This window comes from Aphelocoma coerulescens, chromosome 3 (assembly GCF_041296385.1).
Source record: "Aphelocoma coerulescens isolate FSJ_1873_10779 chromosome 3, UR_Acoe_1.0, whole genome shotgun sequence".
NCBI lineage: Eukaryota > Metazoa > Chordata > Aves > Passeriformes > Corvidae > Aphelocoma > Aphelocoma coerulescens.
The window spans coordinates 51423566-51445571 of NC_091016.1; the positions used below are offsets into that span (position 1 = coordinate 51423566).

General features: G+C 45.6%; 2 protein-coding genes across 2 annotated transcripts; one reads left to right on the plus strand and one right to left on the minus strand.

Annotated features, from left to right (window-relative positions):
* Window positions 1-1995: 1995 nt before the first annotated feature.
* On the minus strand, window positions 1996-6990 carry EXOC8 (exocyst complex component 8). Its single transcript, XM_069010264.1, has 2 exons — window positions 5358-6990; window positions 1996-4706 (listed from the first exon to the last, which is right to left on the minus strand). Exons 1-2 carry the CDS (start codon window positions 6879-6881, stop codon window positions 4098-4100), a joined length of 2133 nt encoding a protein of 710 aa, XP_068866365.1. The 5' UTR covers window positions 6882-6990; the 3' UTR covers window positions 1996-4097.
* Window positions 6991-7063: 73 nt separating this feature from the next.
* Window positions 7064-12514, plus strand: SPRTN (SprT-like N-terminal domain). The gene is made up of 5 exons (XM_069010265.1): window positions 7064-7444; window positions 8693-8792; window positions 9586-9714; window positions 10466-10733; window positions 11042-12514. Exons 1-5 carry the CDS (start codon window positions 7176-7178, stop codon window positions 11755-11757), a joined length of 1482 nt encoding a protein of 493 aa, XP_068866366.1. The 5' UTR covers window positions 7064-7175; the 3' UTR covers window positions 11758-12514.
* The last annotated feature ends 9492 nt before the right edge of the window (window positions 12515-22006 follow it).

The window sequence follows — 22006 nt, forward strand, 5'->3', positions numbered from 1 at the left end:
GTGCTCATGGAGCTGCTGGACAGATAAGCCCCATCCCAGATTTGATTTTCTTCAGAGAAAACACACTGAAGAGTCGACAAAACCACTAACATTTTTAAGTAAAAGGTAACCCAATTAAATGGCAACAGTTGTGCAGCAAAAGGAATATAAAGAGTGCCTAAGTTGTAACGATAGGTGGTGGGGACCTTGTGTGTTACTGTGCTGGAGTGCAAAGCCGCACTGTAAGCACAAAGTTTCACAGGAATTTCAGTCCAATATCGAAGTGAAATGACCAGAGGTCCCACAAACTTGACTTTGAGAAGTCACTAATCTGAACATCCCACATGAGACAGACAACTGAGCTGGGACAAGCGACTTTTCACATCTCTGCAGGGGCTTGAAGTGTAGCAGTGTTTTTCAGGCAGAACAAAAGTCACATGCTGGTACCCACCTTAAGGAAAGGCAGAAAGGTGAGATACTCTGCAGGACACGTGCCAACGGGACAGAAACACCTCAGGAAAATGTGAAGAACTAAAAGCAAACAGTACAAGAATTAGAAAATGAAGAACACAAGCACTACCAAGCAATGAAAGAGTTGACCCTAACATCTGGATCATTCTCTGCAGCATCTTCGCCCGCCTCAGCATGCTACCCATACCCTGCCAAGCCACACTGCCGGGCAGCACGGCTCCCATGCCCGTGCCCGTGCCAGCCTACTGAGGTTTAAGTGCACAAAGCTCCACCTAGTGAGGGGACAGGCTGTACTACACATTCAGAATCCAAGTTAAGTACGGATGGACTCCAGACACAAAAGTCTGGAAGCTAACAAACCCTTTAGCGTTACGCTGCCTGGATGTTGATAATCCATCACACACCCACCCAAGGTCCCATAAGGCGAGAGTACAGCCTCTCCCCTGTGTCCAGAAACATTTTCTTCCAGCATGACCTCACTGAAGTGACTTTGTAAGAATGTACCTGAAGTGACATCACTTGGCTTTCATCAGCTGGCTGCTGCTCACCTCTCTTTCACAAGGGACTGACCTGAAGCTCTCCAACTTCGCTGGAAGTCCAACTTTAAACCAACATCCCCTTTCTGACGATCAAAATAAATACACCACTAGTGTTGTATGTCCAAAAGTTTTAATACATGGTCTTCACTGTTCAGAAAAGTTATTGCATTAAATTCTAATACATAAATTTATCTGAATTTAAAAAAAAAGTCATTTTGCACCATTTTGCCACAGCAGCTAAAGGAAACCATATTTTATATGCAGTTGTCTCAAAAAAAAACAATATTAGTTCTTTCTCAAATCAGGAGAACTGTTATCATATTATTCAGTAGTTACTGCAAATCCCAGTGTGAACATCACTGTCCCCACAAGTGCACAGCTCAGGAAAAGGAAAGTGCCATTCCAAAACTGAAATTTATTAAACCATGACTCACCATACATTGATTTTTCTCTGTTAACTAAATTAACATAAAAGGGTGTTTAGCTTAATTTAATTCCACACCATTTTCTTTAGGTTATTGTTTTTCTTTTATTATGCCTTTAACAGATTCACAAGTTACAAAATATCAATGCCACTTACAGCAGTTTATACAAATCCACGTCTGTTTGAATTGTGACAGGCACATGAACATGATGTTTGATGACCCAAATGAAAAGCCAGATTCCCTCATTCATTAAAACCAACATCAACACAAGCCCACTGCTCCATGGATGCAGTAGAGACAAAATCAGTAGGCTCAGTGTGCCACAAATAGATTGATGAGGGCTCAGTGACAGAGGCATAACAGAGCATGTGGCAGAATTAATTCTACATTTCATCCTCTGTGCTACACCAGCTCACAATAGAAGCATGAACAGGTCTCTCCTCCTTTTCAGCCTTACGTTAATGCTTGGGAATTTGGGAAACTACAATTCAGCTTCTTGCAAAAAATCCTCAAGCATCACAATAATCAGTCTAGAGTTCCAGATCTAACCCTCCTCTTGCAAAGACACACACACACAAAGATAAAGCTCATCTATATTTATTCTGCTTTCTTCTGCTGTTAAAAAAAAAAAGAAATATACCTGTGTTCACAGAAAAAAAAACCATCTCTTCTCCCTCTCCTCCAAAATACCCATCACCATAGAGAGCTCTCATTTATAATACACTTGAAAGTATTTCTCAGATTAGGATGCTACCTTTGCCCAATTTAAACAGATGACAGAGATTATATTACTTTGCTATACTTCACTAGGTTCTGATATCAAAAACAGTTCAGTACCGAAATAACACCAATAGGCCTCTCTCTCTTGGACATAACATGTTACACAAGTTCTAACTCTCACTGTCCCTTAAAATAAAAGAAGGGCTATTTCACTGGTTTTCCATCAATTTAAGTTGGGAGCAATGAGTGAAGTTACCCTTTAAAAATATTTTGTATTACTTTTTTTTGTGAATTGCTAGCAAAAGGCCCAAACACTGAAAAGCAAGTGAGCAGAAACAATAGGATGCTTTGCAAAATCTGACAGTTCAAAAGGCATCCAAAGAGCAAGAGAACAAAACCCAGCCACTAAAGTGAAAACTGCATTGAACTAGCACTGTGAAAACAGGGAGAAATTAAGACGTTTCAGTGTAACAGTTATGCAGAATGTTTCACTGGTGATACCTTTCGTTTGCTCAGGCAGTCACAAGGCATTCATTACCACGATACAAACTGCAAAAGCCTTATTTTGAAAGCGCTACAGGAATAGAATACCTAATTATTCCAGTTAAGGACACTTTTTGAGGGATTAATACAAGGTTCCTTAGCCATAACATGATTTTCTCACAACTAAGAAAGTTTGCACCGAAGGGGAAGAAGTTTGCACACCTTAGAAGTTGATGCTGACAGCTTTCCAAACCAGCCTTGACACAATACTTGGCTTATTTTATTTTCACAGACATATATTGCACAAGACAGCCAACACCATTCAATCCAAACATAAGAGCATTTGTATAAACTTTCCCCATCAACATTAGAATTGCCAACCAAACCCTTGTGATTTCTGCAAAAAAGATAGTTCTTCTTGCTTATTGCTGTATTACAGGAAATGATGCTAGTTCTTGCAGGAGGCAATGTGTATTTCAAAGTTCACGTCTCTTACAAAAAGCCTCACAGTCTCTTCACCAGGTGCTGCTTCTGTACAGCAAAACTAGCATTCCATTTCTTCCAAATGAAACAGTCCCCTCTCCCTGCCCTGCATGTCTCAAGAGCATTTATGCCTCTCCACCATGGTTCTTACCAGCAGACAATGGCCCATAACACATTTGTGACAGCACCTCAAGCAACAGCGCACACTTCGCACTGGACGTGACCCCACTTAGATCCATAAGAAAACATGGAAGAGGAACAAAAAGAGAAAGGGAAGCAACTTGTTCTCACTTCTCTTGAAGGGAACAAATGGTTCAGACAGCTATAATTTAGGCTGACAGGCCAGCTTATTAAACAGAAGAAGTCCCTTCATGCAAACACAAGATCCTATACTAAAAAAACATTTTTTATTTCAATCTGCCTCTGAAATTAATGAAGATAATCTCAAGGTTAAAGAAAATGAAAAGTCTGCATTGCTAGCACACAAATCACACTGTGCAAATCCACGCCATTTCTCTGCAGTGCTGAGTCACATCTGGATGGTGGATGTGCCTCACTGAATACCACACCCTGGGAATGCTTCAGCACTTCCCCTCCTACCAGAACACTGCCTTAAAAAAGAATTGCTACAGTGACATGATGAGAATTGATCTTTTCCTGCCATATGCTGTATATATGTAAGACTTTCACAAACAATTGGCCAAAACTTGTATTACTGTTATTTCCCAAGTCACAAATACTATACAAGCCCTTTGTACAGGATATGCTGTCCAAGGACATGTGACCTCCACCTTCTCACTTCCCTACACCCCATCCACCAAGTAAAGCACTGCATGCTTGCAGGCATTGATTCAAAGTCTTCAGCTTCTGGAATGCAGCAGTTAAGAGTTCTGCATCTTTCAGGGACTCAAAAAAAACCCCGTTTAGTTCACCTATTCAATGTACAACATTTTCAGTAAGTGCTGCCACCCTGTTCACAGGAACAGTTAGGTTCATTTCACACCACAGAGGTGGTACTTTCTGGATTCACACGCATCAATCTTGAGGCATTTCTCAGATCCTGTAGCTGCTTGGCTGGCTTTCCAACTCCTTCCTCAAATCTTTTTTCCACAACAGGAAGGACAGTTTCATACAGGAAAGAGGCGTTTTGCCTAATGAATGCCTTTTTCTCAGGGTCCTGTTCACACCGTAAACTGTAATCAACATGCTGGACAGCCACCAGGATGATTTCCACGAGACTCTCCAGAAGAACCATATGCAGCTCTGGAAAGTAAAGCTTTAACGCTTCCTCCAAGAAGGCCATAGTCTGCTTGGTGAAAGCTACTACAGTGTAACTAAGGTTGACCCAGCAGTCATCACCCGTGTATTGGTCAAAATTGCCCACCCCACAGCTCCTCATCTCCTCCCTGAGCTTCCCCAGCGCCTCTGGAGTCATCAGGTTCATCTTTCTCCACATCTCCTCAGAGTTGCGGTGCTTGGTGGCCTCGATGATGATATCCTTGTAGCTCTGTAAAGCACCTTTGATATCTTTCACCAGGAGGGCATGAATGATGAAGGTGAGATCCAGTCCAATCTCGCTCAGCTGCTTGCAGTGCTCTTTAGCTACCTGGGATAACAAAGAAAAGCAAAGGATGTTATTAGTGTGCAGGTCCCCTTTACACCTTACACATTTACCAAATTTATCGCTGTCAGAAAACTGAGAAGTGTTACTCTTACTTCACTTACTTCTCATGATTTAAGAATCTCATTAATGAGAAATTAATAACCGAAAGATAAACCTTGGCTGTCAAAAATACTCTGGACAAATACATTATAACTCACACATAAGCTTTTTTTTCCCCCTCCCAATTAGCAGCTGAAAGAAAGCATAACCTGAGAAAGTTAGTCTTGCAAAAAAATATGAAAATGTAGCTCAGGACAGCCTTGGAAAACAAAGAGAAAGTTTTGAAGTACGTATAATTCAGATGTAACTTATGTAAGTTTTAGGATCTCCTACCAGTTAAAGGCAAATTAAGAATAAACCCATTTTGCTTTCTGATAAAGGCAGGGTTTTTCTTGACATGTATTATAATCTTTAGGCTTTTCTCTGTTAAATTGAATAAAACCAAACAAACCTCGAATGAATATTAACCTTTCAACGCAGGAAACCTCTCTGGAAACCCACACAAGAGTCAACAACTAAACTAGGGTTAGAAAAGAGAATTTAAAGCTTTGAAGCCTTTGTTTCAGCTATTGTGTTCCACCAACCCCCTCTTACCTTGACACACTCTGCCGCAGTTGACAAACTCTCTTTGCTATCAAATACTTGCTTACTGAAGGCATCTACAAACATCCTCATGGACGAGCGGGCCCAGACAACAAAGGCCGAGTAGCACCCATTGTTGCCGGCGAAGTCCGTCTCAAACTCCCTGGCCGTCTCCAGGAGGCTGGTGAAGAAGACATGGCAGAGCTTGTGGATGTAGAGCAGCGTGGCGCCCTCGATGCGCAGCTGCCGGATGGCCGTCTGCACCGCGGCCGCCCGGTTCTTCAGGAACAGCTCGCAGGCCTTGGTGGACTGGCCCAGGCGAATGAGCTGAGACACGGCTCGGCGGGTGGCCCGCGGCCCTCCTCGCAGCGAGCGGTCTGGGGACAGCTCGAACACCAGAACATCTGTAAGCTGCCGGACCCGCTCGTCCACCTTGGCCCGCAGTTCCTTCACGGGCTGGCTCACAGGCTTGTCCGCCAGGTACTCGTTGAGTTTATCCAAGAGGTCCACCGCCCCCTCGAAGTCCCGCTGAGCAATGCAGACGTCCAGGTCCTCAGGCAGCTCCTGGATCCACTCAAGCGAGAGGTCAACAACCTCGTCCTCAGCGGAGGGCTCATCCTCCTCCTCCTCGTCCTCATCCTCGTCGAAGGGGTTGGTGGATTCGGGGGGCGTTGGGGCGGGCCGGGGCAGGGCCTCCTGCTCCAGGCGCCGCTTCTCGCTGAGGGCACGGTTGCGCTTGGTCTCCTCCAGCACCTCCAGCCACTCCTTCTTGATCTTGGCGTTCTCAGCCTGGAAGATGCGGCTCTCGGGGAACATGAGCAGCTTGAACATGTCCTTCATGGGCGGGTTGTCCTTGACGTTGACCACAGCCAGCCCGTCGAGGGGGTACAGGGCATCGTAGCGGTAGGCCCCGCGGCGGTTGGGCAGGGCGGTGGCCACGAGCAGGCAGTCGTTCATGAGGAAGGCATGCACCCGCTGGATCTGCGCCATGTGGTCGGCATCGTACTCCACCAGGTCGCCGTTGTAGACCAGGTACTTGCCAGGGCTCTCGGGCAGGAGGTCGCGGCAGCCCTCCACCTTCTCCAGGAGGGTGGTGAGAGTACGCTGCCGCCCCTCCTCGTTGGCCGCCGCATCCTTGGCCGACAGAGGCAGGAAGGGGTCGGCGGCGGCGGCGCGGCGGGCGCCCAGCGCGGGGTCGTCGCGGTCGGCCTGAAGGAGCAGGGCCTGGGTGACGGCCTCCATGATGCCCTTCTGCTCGGTGAGGATGTGGCTGAGCTGGTACATCTCGCTCTCCAGGTAGCTGATCTCCCGCGCCGTCTCGATGAACTGCCGGTAGTTTTGGTAGACATTGCGCTTCAGGCTCTGCGCGGTCTCCTCGCTCAGCGCCTGGATGCGCTGCCGGTGCTCCTGCAGGTCCCGGTCCCCGTCCGACTGCTGCGACAGCTGCTTCACGTACTCCCCCGCCGCGAAGCCGCCCGATTCCAGCTGCCGCCGCAGCCGGCTTCCGCCGCCGCCTTCGCCCAGCGACAGCGCCATGGCCGCGCCGCCGCCGCCGCCCGGTATCCGCCCCGCCGCCGCCGGGAACGCCGCGCCTGCTCCCCGCGGCTCGGTCGGCGGGAGCGGCCGCCCGCAGTGACGCGCGGGGACGCGGCGGGCGGGGCGGGAGCGGAGGGAGGAAAAGGGAAGGGACGGGAAGGGGCGGAGGGGACTCTGCCGGCGCGCGCATTCCGGAAGGACGCGGCGGCAGCCCGGGCATTGCTGCTGCGCGTGCGCCGCGGCGCCAGCGGATGCCGGCTGCGGCACTGCCGCCCGACGGGAGCTGCGCTCGGGATGGAGGACGAGGATTTCTTGTTGGCGCTCAAGCTGCAGAAGGAGTGGGAAGAGCAGGACAAGGCAGCGGCGGCGGCAGTAGCAGCAGCAAAATGCCCTGATCTCTCGCCGCACCGCTCGTCCCTCCGCCCGCTGTCGGTTGTGGACGAGGCGTGGGAGCTGCTGGACCCCAGCCCCGACGTGCACGCCCTGTTCGTGCAGTTCAACCAGACGCTCTTCTGGGGGAAGCTGGAGGCGGTCACTGTGTCCTGGAGCCCCCGCATGACCAGGTGCGGCGCCGGTGGGGTACGGGGCGGAGCGCCGGCCCGGCTTTCGGGGTTGCCCTGTCCCGGGGGCCGGGGGATGTGCGGGGGTGGTCGCCAGGGGCGGGGAGGCGGCGGGGAGGGTGGTCCCTGTGATTCGGGGGCTGCCCGCCGTGCTCCGCCGGGCCCCGGCAGCGTGCGCGGTGTCGGGGCGGTGGGAAAGGGCTGGCACCCATGGAGCCGCGGCCCGCCTTGGCGTGTGGCTGCGAGTGTCGGGGAGGCGGGGAAGAGCTGCCACACTTGTCACTCTGTGCTGCTCCTCGCTGTGCCCCGCGAGCGCCGTGCTGGTGCCATGGCTTCTCTTCCCGGCCGCTTGAATGTCCCGCATCTCTGGCAGAGCTCGTAGGGCGGGACATGAGGTGGTCGCTGTCCTTGTCTCCTTTGCTTTGCATCTGTCGTCCCTGGCAGCCACCAGTGGCTTTCCCCGGCGTGCAGGCAAGCCGGAGGGATGTTAAAATGGAAGAAATTACTTGGTCTTAGACGGTGTGTGTGGAAACCTTACGTACTCGTGTTCATGATAGTTCTACACGTACTCAGTCTTCGTGATAGTTCTACCGCACGGCCGAAAGGCAAATAAGAACCAATAATAGTATATTACAAAGACTAGGAAGGGGAATATAGAAGAAATCCGAGGTTAAACAAAACCAGGAATCTTTGAAGTGCAGTCTGCAGTTCTGCAGCAGATGCAATTGCTGGCGGCTGGAGTCCTGCCCCCTCTTATCCTCTGCTGTTGCAGTATTCTTTAGACGTTTGGAAATAGTTGAATATTGCACTGGTAGAGGACTAACTCAGTAACACACAAAAATGGTGGTGTTTGCTGGATTAGCACACAGAAGTGAAGGTATACAGAGGTTCGGTATGAGTCTAAAGTTGAGGGAGGGTGGGAAGTGAAATTGAATCAGCAATTAAGTCAGTGTTGGCTGCGGTGACTCGCCAGCCTCCGTATAGTGTATTTCACTCCATCACGAGTTCTAAAGGAAACATTCTTCTGCTTTCAAAACAGGTTTTTCTACTCTAAGGAACTTGTGGATTTTTTTCTTCTCAGCTTAATGGTACTGAGTTTTTCAAGTAACTACTCAAAGTGATTTTTTTTCCATGTTCTGAGTGACCTAGCATGTGTTTACAGGGGATGGTATTTTAGCTTAAATTCTCCATTTTCTTCATGTGCTACAGAAACAACAGATTTTCACATTTTCTTTCTGCTTTTCCTTTCAGCTCTGCTGGTATCTGTTCATATCACGAAAGAAGTGGGTTGTGTTCCATTCGTCTCAGTGAGCCGCTTCTAAAGTTAAGGCCAAGGAAGGATCTTGTGGAGGTATTTGAACATGGCTTATGAATCTGCACATAAAGTGTATTGTGCCTGCCCCCTCCTCTGCTCCATACAAACATTCTAGATTTTGTAGTGGGATTCTTATGTGCAGTAACTTACGGATCATAAAATAGTGGTGGCTTTACTGTTATGTTAGTGTGGCTTGTGTTGCAGTATCACGGTAATCTTTAGTTTTATGTTTCTAAGTGGGCAACTCCAAGTAGGAGGCTAAAGTCATTTGTTTATTTTATTGACTTTATAAAGAGAAAAAAACAGCCCAAGTTTTTAACTCTTTAATTATCTATTAATATTCAAACATGGACTGTAGTTTTGAAAGGGCCAACAGCAGAAAATAAGGATATAGGATATAGGATATAACTTAACATGACTTTGTGTTGCTTCCTGGGCCTCTGCTGGAACTGCTGCTTTCAGCTGGCTGAACATTCAGGTTTGCCTAAGGACAGAAATGCTGTAGAGTTTCAACTTGTTCAAAAGTGGCTCTTTTTTTGAGTGTAGGGGATAATCTCTTTAAAGATGTGACTTAAGTTTGAAGATTATTTCTCCTTTTTGGAATGCTGCTTATTGAAGTGATATTCTCCAGCATGTTTTGGTGGTGTGGGAATAGTGCTAATTTGGTTTGATAGATCTAAGTATTATGTTTTTATTCACTGACTATGTGAATAATCAAAGATAAGATCAGTACCATAATCAATGTAGAGGACTAAAATAGCTGCAGCTTAATTTTGAAACCGAAAACACAATGCTTTTCAGTAAATATCTAATGGTTGCATCATTTCAGACACTGTTGCATGAAATGATCCATGCCCTGCTCTTTGTTACTCATAACTACAAAGATCGTGAGTCTCATGGACCAGAGTTCTGCAAGCACATGCGTCGCATTAATCTCTTGACTGGAGCCAATGTCACAGTAAGAATAATCCTCTTCTCCTGATTTAACAGAGCTTTCTTCCTGATCTGGTGTTTTAGTTGCCCAGTGTGATATGAGTGATCTTCTTGTTAGACACTCCACAGTTGATACCACAAATTTGCATCCAAGTGCGTGCCAGTTCCATAGTTACTTTGTTGGGGACTGTGGTGGGAACAGGTTGAGGAAGATGTGGTGAGTTGTTAGTCATATAATTTTCAGCTATATTCTCTGTAAGAACTTTTCTTTAAGCTTTTGTGGTAAACTAGAAACAGCTTAATGGTAGCAGGGACAGAAGAGCTCCATGTGAAGAGCAGTCAAGATTTATGTCAATAGAGGGTAATGATATTTATGTCAATATTTTAAAATAATGTGTCTAATAAGATCAGTTAAGGTAACAGTGAAAGGAGAATACAGTACTGGTATTGTTTGCAATGCATTCTCTAAACAGTTCATCTTCTAGGTGAAATTGAAGATAGATTTCCAAAGTTATTTTATTGCAGTTTTAACAAAATAACGAGGACATAGTCCTATGTATCCTATCTTTTTAAAGCTTTGTTTTAATGATAGCTAAATGCTGATCAAATTTTATTCATGTCCAGCTCTTTTAACTGCTAATATAAAAATCACAGCAGTAGTGGAAAGAATTGAATGGAAATAGATTTTTTAAAAAAATATTACAGAACTAGTGATATCAAATTTGTAACTTCCTGAATGACTGTTTGTTTTTTGTGTTTTTTTTTTTTTAACTTAGATCTATCACGATTTCTATGATGAGATTGATGTGTACCGCCAGCACTGGTGGCGATGCAATGGCCCCTGCCAGAACAGAGCGCCTTACTTTGGGTATGTGAAGCGCTCAATGAACAGAGCACCCAATGCACATGACTTCTGGTGGGATGAACATCAAAGGACGTGTGGGGGCACGTTCACAAAAGTGAAGGAGCCAGAGAAATTCTCAGAGAAGTCCAAGCAGAAAAATCAGACAGCAAAACTTCCACACTTCAAATCAACTAACAAAGGTATTTTATGTTTTGTTTTTTTTTTTTTTCTTTTCCAGACTGATTTTTGTCCAAATGTTTTCTTGAACAAATGTGGATGGAACACTACATAAGCTTGGTTTACATGTTACTGTTACATAGCCAAATAACAGGGCCTGTTTGTTTGTGCACTTCTAGGCACAAGTCCCTCAACTGAATTGTCTACAAAAAGTTCAGTTTTATGCACTATTTTCAAACAGCAGATTTTTTTGTGTGAAGCACCTCAAATACTGAGCCCGTGGTTTTTTAATGAAAACATAATTAACTTATTTTTTAATCTGATTTTTCAGGCAAGACACAAATGCATGGTATGCAAGACCTGATGCCTTTTAGTGGAACGGGATATCGGCTTGGAGGAGGAGACGGTGTCCTTTCAGAAAAAAACACAAATACCAGCAGCTCCATTGGAAACAGTGAAGCACACGGCTCACTGCATCATTCAGCAGTGAGGACAGTACCAATCCCTAAAAATGAGATAAAATGGGAAAAATTACCCCGTAGTGGCATCTTTCCACTTCGTACCAATGGTGCCAGTGAGAAGACCAACTTAGCTGTAAAGCGTGAGTTTCCCTCTGCTGCCTGTACAGAAGATGATGAGAACGACTGTGGATTGCCTGCTAGGATGGCTCGTGTTACTGAAGGAACGTCAGGCCAAGGGTCATCAATTGACAAGAGGGCTATGCCATCTTCTAACTGGTCACCAAAACAAATTTGTTTGGAGCAGACCCCAACAGCTCAGGGTGGATCTGAGAAAAAAAGCTTAGAATGTGTTAATACCCTGCAGCGATGGCCAAAAAAGGAAGACAAAACTGCCTTTGAAAAGTATTTCATCAAAAAGGGGGGTACTGATGTCACTACAACTACAAAAACCAGAGCTGAATTTACACAGTCCTCTGCAAGTCCTAGCAATCCTTTGAGGCAGGATAGAAAAGTCAGTTGTCCTGTCTGCGAGACTGAAGTTTTGGAATCTAAAATAAATGAACATCTTGATTCTTGTCTGGCATAAAACAGCAGAAAGCTGTCTCAAAAAGATGAACCCGGGTTGGAAACGTTGCTTGAAAGGTAATTTGCTCAGGGTTTGCTTAGCTGTGGTTACACTCCTGTGTGCTTGTTCTGAAATGGAATTTAAAATGTAATTGACCTCCATATCCCCACACTAGTAAGTAAAAATTGTGTGGAATGCTGCTAGGAATACTGGTGAAGACTGCTCCTGGACATGCCATAAAAGCTTTCATGATTTCCCATTTAAACTTCCAGTGCTATACAGGACACATTAGGATTAAAGTGACATTACCTGGCAGTCTTCAATTTGCTTCTTCTGGAAGCCAGCCAGCTTGGTGGTTAACAGGCCAGTCAGTTGAGTACTAAAGCCAGTGTGCCATGAAAAGTTTTGAGTGCCAGGCACATGTGTTTTTTATATGAGCTTCCTGAAATGTTTTCCTGCTGCGCTAAGTTATTTAACAGGTTAAACATTAAATGGTTTGATTCCTTACAATCAGTAAAACTGATTGTAAATATGTTTGCTTAAATATAAAAATTGTTTTATATAATTAGTTTTTAAACAAAATTGTTTTATGTCTTGTTAGTGTAGTTTGAAATGGCTGTATCAGCCTGGTTCGTACATATTTACTGTATTACTGCTGCTCTCTTAACTCCTTTTAAATGCTTCATATTTTTTAAAATATTGACACTACAGAAGATTAATGTAAATTACTTTGTTCTTGCATACTTTAAATAAATTGTTACTGAAGTTTAAATTTCCACTAAGCCTGGCCATTCTGTGTTACTTACCTGTGGGTTTACCTGTATATTTAATAACAGTCTTGTTTATTAGAGCCTTTCTGTACTAACACTTTTCCTTCTTAAATTTCCCTGTAAAATGGGTGCTGGTGAATACAGATTGCATCAACTTCTGCTTTGACCATCCTGTTTTTAAAACAGTTTCATTATTGTTGCACTTCTGTGAAAAATTTTACAAATACTGGTAGTAAAACTTGCTTTCCCATGTTAATTTTCCATACTTCCTTCTTAAAGCTGCAACATCTATCAGTGTTTCCAGTGATAACTTGACGTTTTCAAGGGCAGGACTACCAAGAAATATTTGTATTATCTTATGTTTTTAAGATGAGGATGAGAATTGCGCCACAAAGGATCTCTCACATCATGAAGCACTTGTGAGAGGTATTTCCTTTACAATTGTTCTCTGCAGTTTCCTCATTTGTCTTTCCTACTGTGACAGATGGGCGTAAAGGAGAAGGATTCTGGGTATTGTTAAATGTGGGGATTTTTTTCCTAATGTCTTCTTTTACTTCTAAACTGTTCAGCTGAAGGCCAAATACAAAACAAATGAGGAAATCGGTGTAGCCTGTGGAGGGAGGGGGAACTTAAGCTGTAGGCAAGTCTGTCCCTCATATACACATGTCCTAAAATAGATCTTTGTCCAAACAATTGAGCAATTCTGGATTAGCTATGGAAAAAGAGCACCTCTGTCATATGTGTTTTTACAAGGAAGTATTTTAATACCAGGATCTCTTTTATCCAGAGAGGAAGGCTTTGCAGTTGCTACTTACTGCAGCCTGTTATTAATGGGTCATGGCCACCTTCATTCTGGGTATGTTACTATGAATGCTGTTTCTGTAAAACGTTGTGCTTGAATACGTGTCCTACCCACAAGGATAACAATGACTGCCAGTATAAAATACACTGCTCAATTTGGGTCAAAGGTGAGAAATTTCATCTTCTCTATCAGTTGTCTATGTCCTTGAGTGAGTTTAAATACTGCCTGGAACAACACAAGCTGTCAGTGAGCCTTGAACAAACACGCTTCATTGAAGTGCAGCGTCAGTTCCCTGAATGGAAATCTGAGAAACAAGTTAATAGACTTGATTTCTGAGGCAAAGCAGCTATGAAAGAGGGTTCAGCCTGTGTGTGCATTTTGTCAACAGAAGGTTCTGCATACTAAAGGAAAAAGCCATCTCATTTTGTGGTGACCTACTAGAATTGCTCTGAATGATTCAGACTCTGAATGATTAAAACTACGTAAGTGGGGTTGGCTCTTTCATTATTATAATAAGAGACTGCTCTTCAGATGCCTTGAAACTGGTCATCGGGCTAGAAATCTTTAAGGTTGAGTGTTAGCAAGTATTTTTTACATTATGGAAATGTTATCTAGGAAGTTTTCATAATACTTGAGTTCTGATGAAACAGTGGGAAGAATTTTTCTCAGGACTACTAAAATATATTCATATCTTGCAAGAAGAGATGCAATAGAAATAGTCTGCTTTTTAAGGTATTTTAAAAGCAATAATGTGCATTCATCTCTCCTTCAGCATCTCCAGTAGTCCAACGACTCTTTGTTTTCACCTGGCATATCTGGGTTACATGGGAGAAGTGTATTCTCACAGCAAGTTCAACCCTAATGCCTGGGCATAAGCTGATGTGGAGGCTATTTATGTCTGGGTGGAAGCAGCCCCCTCAGGCAGGGCAGGCCCTGCTGCTCAAAGTGTGGCATCAGGAACCTGTTACCTGAGCCCCCTTTCTAGGAGCATTTTCCAAGAGAACCACCAGAGAAATATTGTTCATTTGGAACAGGTTGTGCTACCTGCCTCTGGACCAGTGCAGTGAAGGGCACCGGGTAATAATCTAGTACAAAACCAAAGGCTAGAGAGGGCTTAGTCATGACTGGACAAGAAGTGAATTCCTGAGGTGCAAAGTAGCTATTCAAACTTCCAACTTCCCTTGGTGCAGCAGGAGGACATGCGGTAGACTAAATGGCTTGTGAGGGCTTTCTTTCCTGTGTGTTCTTCTGGTGCCCCTCAATTCTCTTGGATTTTCCATGCACACAACATCTCTTCAAGTAAAGCAAGATACACTTTACTGAAGGGTAACAACAAGAAGGAATCAACAGGAAGTTTCTGAGGAAAAAGCCAGATGGACATCTCTTCTAAGTGGTTGGAGCAATCCAAGGTGATGGTGGGATGATGCAGACTACGCTGGCTGGAGAATGTTAAGAAACTGCCACCACAGCAGTTTGCTCCACCACTGCTAGGTCTGGTCATCCTAGAGCACCATGTCTGTGCCTTTTGTCACCTTAAATTGAAAGGCCACTAAAAAGTTGGAGCAGGGGTCCTCATGAGGTTACACCTGACCTACATCCCCCTACGAGCATGATTGTTGCTGCCTGACATGGTGAAGGCAGCAGTGAAACCGCTGATCTCCAGCAGCTGCTCCTTAACAGATAGCCAGCATTCAGCAATTCCACACTCCAAACTGAATACCCAAGTTCTCACTTGCATCTGCATTACTACAGCTGTCTTGAGGTCTTGGGCTTAAAGAAACTATTTTTAAAAATAGGAATATAAAGACTCTGCATAAAATTATCCTTGAAGTGTGGTTTGTGGGCAGACAGGCCATGAAAGAGGCTTGCATTTCACTGTGTGTGAAAACACGCGTGTGTGATTTCATATACTCGTGTGTAGCGAAAAAAAGCCAAGACCGCAGACTGTGTGGAGCTCTGGGATTCCTCAGCAGGCCGTAAGGTGGCACTCCTTGCACGTAAGGAGTTCCTACTTCTTCCTCTCTAACCTGTGCGGGGAGAGAACAAAGGGTGCAGCAGTGGCAGGCTCGTATTTCACCTACACTGCACTCCAGGCTGAACGTGGACGAGCAGCAACCCTGGCTGGACCACAAACAAGTTAAAGGCGGAGGAACGGTGGTGGTGGGGGAAATCTGCAACTAGCTGGGGATGAGAAGTAAATTTACAACTAACTGGATTCTGTGAGTGATTCTCTAACTTTGCTGTGAGAAACACTTGGAAGATGAGAGAGTAGCTCCTTCTTCTAGTTCAAGGCTCAGGAGTAACCCCAAAGCACCCCTTTGTGGGTTACAGATACTGCACTGCTTGCATCCATTGCAGTGACAAAGCTAATTTTCTGTCACCATTTGGCATCAACACAGCTCTACAAGAGCTGCAGGACAGAGTTTTAGGAAGTCTGAGGGGTTTATAAAATACAAAACTCCTGGGTCTCAGCTAAGCCAGGGAGCCAGAGGAGTGTAACAGGCCCAGTGAAGGGTAGTGTACCACAGGTGTGAAAGCTTAAAATGGGATGTGGCCGTGGCCTTAATTCTTCTATTTCCTTTTAGCTTCTGCCAGGCCAGGCTGCTTTAAGACTAGATTAAATTTCTAAGCAGGTGCAGCAGCTGGGCCTGAATAGCTCACCCTGTCTCTGCTCCATCCATCCCCCATCATTCACATAATTTCAACAGCTTTTTTGCCTTAGCATGTCTTAGATGTGATATTTCCTAAGGTGCATAACAAAGAAGGGGCAAAACCCAACAAGTCAAGCATTTGGCTTCACCATTGCTTAATTTAAAAGCAGTGATTATTTTAACTGGTGTCAATCTCTGGATCATAGGTTTTGTGTTTACTGCAAGTACCTTCTCTTCAGAGATCTGTCACTAGTGGCATAAAAAGTCTGGGGCAAGATGTGGGCTTGAGCTCAGTGAAGGCCTGGTACAGGATATGAGCTATAGGAACATGGTTTAGTTGGGACCTTTGATTCTTCTCGTGGCTTCATCAAGCAATTTACAATGGCAGGAATGGCCATAGGGCCTCTCTGCTCTTACCCCACTTTCTCCCCACTGCTTTGCTCCCCTGCCTTTGTCTTCCCACTGACACTGGTCTCTTCCCTGGAACATCCCAGTAACAATCTGCTTTCTTTCCCAAAGGATCCACTCGGTGGGTGTGCTGCCACTGATCTGTAAGCAGTTTTTGATCCACTGAGAAGGTGTGGGTTGTGTTTGGAGGCAGGCACAAAGCTGAAGAGCCGTGCAAGCCACTCGCTTGGAGGGTGCCCTCCTGCAGATGCCTCTGCAGCACTTGCCTGCAGCCAGTGCAGGGCGGCACAGGGCCTGCTGCAGCACCAACAGCAAGAAAAGCTCCCTGCTGCATCACAGGACCACACCACTGGGCATGGGCTGCTCTGGGTAACACGGCTCTGGAAGGACATGGCACAGATCTGGGCTGCTCTGGCAGATGGCAAACAGAAACACATCCAAAGGGAGGAGTCATCCTGAGGATAAGCCAACACCCCAGGGGCTTCAGAGAGGATGTACCTGTACCAGCTGCAGTATGGGGAGCCGCAAGGAAGGAACTTCAGTCTTATATCTGCTGTCTTCTCCAGGACAGGCTGCTAAGAATCCTTTGGGCTCTTCCTTTGATTTACATTTAGCAATACCTACATGGGAAATTTCATTTAAAGTAGAAATTTTACTTCAGCAAGGGTGGCTGAACATGGGAACAGATTTCCTGCAGAGGTTGTGGAGACCCCATCCTTAAAGATACTCAAATCCCAACTGGACATGGTCCTAGGCAGCCAGATCTGGGTGACCTTGTTTAAGGGCAGGGGAGCCGGACCAGACCACTCCAGGAGCCCCTTCCCACCTAAACAGCCCTGGGTTTCTGCTTAACAACCCCAGGAGCACTTCAGGTAAAATTGAAGTTACAGCTGAAGGCAATTAAGGCCCACCTGCTTGCCCTTGCCCTGGCACAGCCCAGAGGTGCTCACACCATCTCTAACAATCAGCTGATTTCCAGCTGTGTGTTTCCTCTTCTCGCTGCAAGGTTTGGCATGGGCAGCTCTCATCACTGCCACCACCCAAACCATGGGGATGAGGGATAAGCCTCCTGTCACATGCATCAGAGACTGGGGGACTTCAGGCAGGAGCTGGGTATGTGCCATGACACAAGGACAGGTACAAGGAAGCTCTGCCCTCCCAAGCCTAATTGCTGAATCCTCGCCAAGTCACACTGGGAGAGAGGATTATCAGCCTCACAGACAGCATGAATTAAAATTCAGACTTAATTAACTTTGAATGTACCTACAAGAGATTTAGAATGCCAGAAAAGCATCCCATGAGAGGAAACAGGAGGTGTTTCAGGCACTGCAAAACCCTAAGTCTATTCAAGCTATCAGGCAGCATTTCCCAGGCAATTTGGCAGAGTTAAGACAACTCTGCCAAGAGGTCTCACTGCTAATATTTGGGCTTACGGTTGGGCCATGAAATGCAATGTTGCCGAAGCAGACACACGTCCCAAGTGGTAAAAGCAATGCCATGACATCGGAGCTGTTTGCAAGGGGTTACGGACACAAGCATTAAACACAAGCATCCCCTGAAGGAATGAGGAGCCCTCAGTTTGGAGGAAAACACTGCAAAGTTGTTGCCTTAATGCCAGATTCCTTTTAATCCCTGTAGAGGTCCCAGTCAGTCCATGCACACCCTGCAGCAGGTACGGAGGGAAACACTGCCTTAACTTCTTCAGGAAGAGGAGAGGGAGGGGAGGTTTCTGCTATTGGGCAAGCACCCTCACTCAGCCCTGAGATGTTACAGGATGGGTTGATCCCAGCCCCCAGCGTGTTTTCACCTGTGGCTGTGGATTTGTGTTGAAGAGACACCATTTTTAGGAGACTGACAAGTAGATGTCCTGTCCATGAAACCTGCAACAGTTTTCATTCTCCTTCTCTCTACACCTCTTCAACAGAAAGACTCCCCAAGCCTGGTGTGAAGCTGCTGCTGGGGGGTTGTTGCACGGTTAAGATACTCTGAATGCAGCGCCGGGTGAAGGGTATGTCCCAGGCACTGCCACGGTTCAGCTGTGTCGTGTATGACCTCACCACCTCTGCAAAGGAGAGGGAGCACCCTCAGCAATTCAAGGTTAGCTGGCCTCCCAGAAGTGTCAGCAGCTTGGCACACGGAGCTTTTGTCAGGCAGCACCAACTCAGGGCAGGCAGCAGTACCAGCCAGAGGCTGTGCTGCCAGCCATGACTTGGTAGCCATGGTTCTCAGGCATTTCATACAGCCCTCAGCCAAGAGCTTGGCTAGCACCTGACCACCTGGAAAGGCAGCCACCAGGCCGTGACCAGCTGTCATCTCACAAAAAACCCCAAATGTTTTCTTCAGCCAAGTATGTTACAATTTAATCCGACCCCCACTCAAGGGATGCAGCAGAAGAGAAGGGCCTGCAGCTCAGTTGACAGCAGGTGGGACAGTGCTCGGGCAGCCGTGGAAGGATGCAGAAGCACGGGGGCAGCAGAGAGGCCCCCACTACGCACATGTGGGAGCAGAAAGGGCAAGGGCAGGTTGGAAACAGAGCGGTTGCTCTCCAGGCACTCTCACACGAAGAAACTTGAGCAAATTTTCAAACCTGCTGTAAGCACTGGAGGTGTGACCACTGTGCTCCTACTTCCCCTGCTCCTCCATCCCTGCCCCAGTGGGTTTTTGTGCCACACAGCATCCTCCCCCTGTAAGAGAGCGGTGTGTCTCTGTCACCTCTGGGACACAAAGACCATGTTTTTCTGCTTTGAGACAAAGCCTTGTCCTGGCTGTGACACAGCGGGACCCCCCTCACTCTCTCTTCCAGCCAGCTCCAGGAGTAGGAGCCTGAACCATTTCTGAATCCTGCTCCTGGTGTCCCAGTCAGAGCCTGGCCACAGGTGGACCCTGCTCCCCACCTGCCCTCTTGGATTTGTATAAGCCTTGGGTTTACCGGAAAGTACGTGCCCTCCCTCCTCATCTCATTGCATAATGTTGCATGGTTGGGAAGCTGCAGAAAGTCTCAGCTAGATACAGTCATTTCCTAATGCCCTATTTTAAAGAAAGGGTTTTTAAACAGAAACCAAACCCACAAACATCTAAAATGTTCTTATAGTGCAGGTGGGAAAAAATAGAAGTCAAAGAAGTTTAGAAATTGCTACCTACACTCCTTCAGGAGTTTTTCTAGATACAAGAAATCTTTAGGATTGAAGAGAGTTAACTTTCTACAGTTTCTGCTTGTTCATTAAAACATGACTGTGTAGAACACGTGCCCAGCACCACATTACTCACTATTATGTCATGGCTGGGGAAGGGGAAGTGAAGGGAAAATAAATATGCCTAATGTGACAGCTCAAACTTTGCTCTTTGCTATCGGGAGCACCATCAACTGGACTCTAACCTCAGAAAACAGATTGTTATTACCCATGGGCCTTCAGCAAACATTAGTGGTGTCTACAATCACATTTTCCCTGAAGAAATATTCTCCTTGATGTCCACAGATCCTCCCAAGTGCTCCTATAAAAACAACTCTGAAGTATCTTTCGGCTCTGGTAACTCATGGTACAGCACTCACCAGGACTGTAGTTTTCAGATCTAGGGGTGGTGGCATTTAGTTTGTTTCCATAGTGGTTGGTTGGGGTTTTTTTTGACACGTTCACTCCTATCTTACTGCATGAAAAAACTCTCAGGATTCCAACAGCAATTAATCCAGCTCCAAAATTCCAGTTTCCTTCTGTTCCTCAGAGCTGCCACGATGTCTTCTGCTATACTGCAATCTTTTAAAATAGATTTACAAAGCTTGCTTACATGCAGTAACATAAGCAAGACACATTTACAACCAAAGTGACTTGCCTTCAGACACTTTTGATAGGTTTTTTTCTTGGCTTTTTGGTTGACCCTTGCTTTCTTTAGGTAGTAAAATACCAGCTCACAACCCAATATAATGTTCAGGCACTAGGCTTTTCATTTGTGAGTAGGAGTCAAATCTCTACATTTTAGTTATGCTGGCTTCATCTTTTATTTAAAAACAAAAATAAAATAGAACCACATCAGCCCTTGAAACAAACCCAGGAGAGGAACTGGTTCCACCCTGGCAAACCACACTGACACAGACAGACAGGCCCACAAGGAGCACTGGATATTCAGAATATTCAGAGATTAAATTTTACTTCCCATCTCCAACAATATTTTAAAGAAATAATGGTTTTCAGTTCAGACACTGCCCTGAAGCAGTATGCCTTGTATCACAGTTTGCCTGTGTGTGATCTTGGCAAGTTGTTAGCCCATCTCTGTGTTTTACATCCCTCCCACTCTGTTGTGAGGCATGCCCTGAAAACTTTTAGCCATGTGAGAAGGGTGGTACCGGGCTTAGAGGCTAAATGAGCCAGTCACCTCTTCCAGCATGCATCACCACGTTATATACAAAGGTAGTTACAGGAAATTCTCCAGAAGACCCCATAAACTCTTCCCAATAGAAGTTTAATCCCAAGATGCATATTTAATAAGGGGAAAGTCCAACAACTTACTATTGGAATACAGACAAGGAAACCAGCTCCTAGTTCAAGTAAAGTTATGAACATCTCATCTTCAGAGATAAAAATATTTTTGTTTGCAACACACATCCATGAAGAAAAGGAGGGATGGGATGCATAAACAACTGTTTTTTCTGAGACAAACACATTGTGCATTCTTTCTCCCAAAGCACACACCTAGAGCATATTTTTAATTGGCATGTCCCATATTCCTCAGACCCACCCAACATGTTTTATCTTGGTCTCATGTGCCAGTCTCTTCCCATCCTACTTCACCATTTCTATGTAACTCATTACTTCCTCCCTGTCCTGCTAAGGACTTGAGTCTATCCCCAACAGGTTGGCAATTTACATCTCATCTGTCCCTTCCACTTTTAGAGCCAACTCATTTGGGAGCTATGAGTTTGGGGTTTTTTTTCAGTATTTCAGGAAAGGGATAAATGTTCTGTATATTCACTCAACTTCAAAGCCATCAGGAAAAGCTTGATGAAACTCAGTAAGTGGTAGTAAAAGTCAACAGAGCAAATTCTCTGGAACTGGTTTTGACTGGTAGGAGGACCTTGAAGCCTGCTTCTGTCGGCTGCTATCCACCCCTAACAGACAGGATCAAGCAACCCTGATGCAGCAGATGTTCCAGAGTGAACACAGCTCCTGTACAAACAGACTTTGGTACATGTGCTGTCATTACTAACATTCAAGCTTTCCATGTGAAAAAATGGGAGACCATGTGACAATGGGAGACCCAGCGATGCATACTTCTACCCCCATTCCCTCCAAAAAGCAGGTGAGATCCAAATCCAGCTGAGACCCACAAATTTCTTCAAGGTCTTTGCTGCTCAGTACTCATAAATTCCCACTAGGTATTTGCAAGAGCATGCAGCTATCTGCATGCCTGCAGGCAAGGTGCAAATGCTAGACTCCTGGAGTTTTGAGACTGGGCTGGCTATTGTCACTTGATGTTCTCCCCTCTTCTTCGAAGCATTCAGCATGCACAGAAATGGTACTTTTCAGTCTGGCCATACTTACCAGTATGATGGAGATGTAATCTCTCCACACCTGACCTTGAAGTGGTCAGCACAGCCAGATGTTTTCCATATGATACAGGCTGTCAGCTCTCAGATCTGTGTCTTT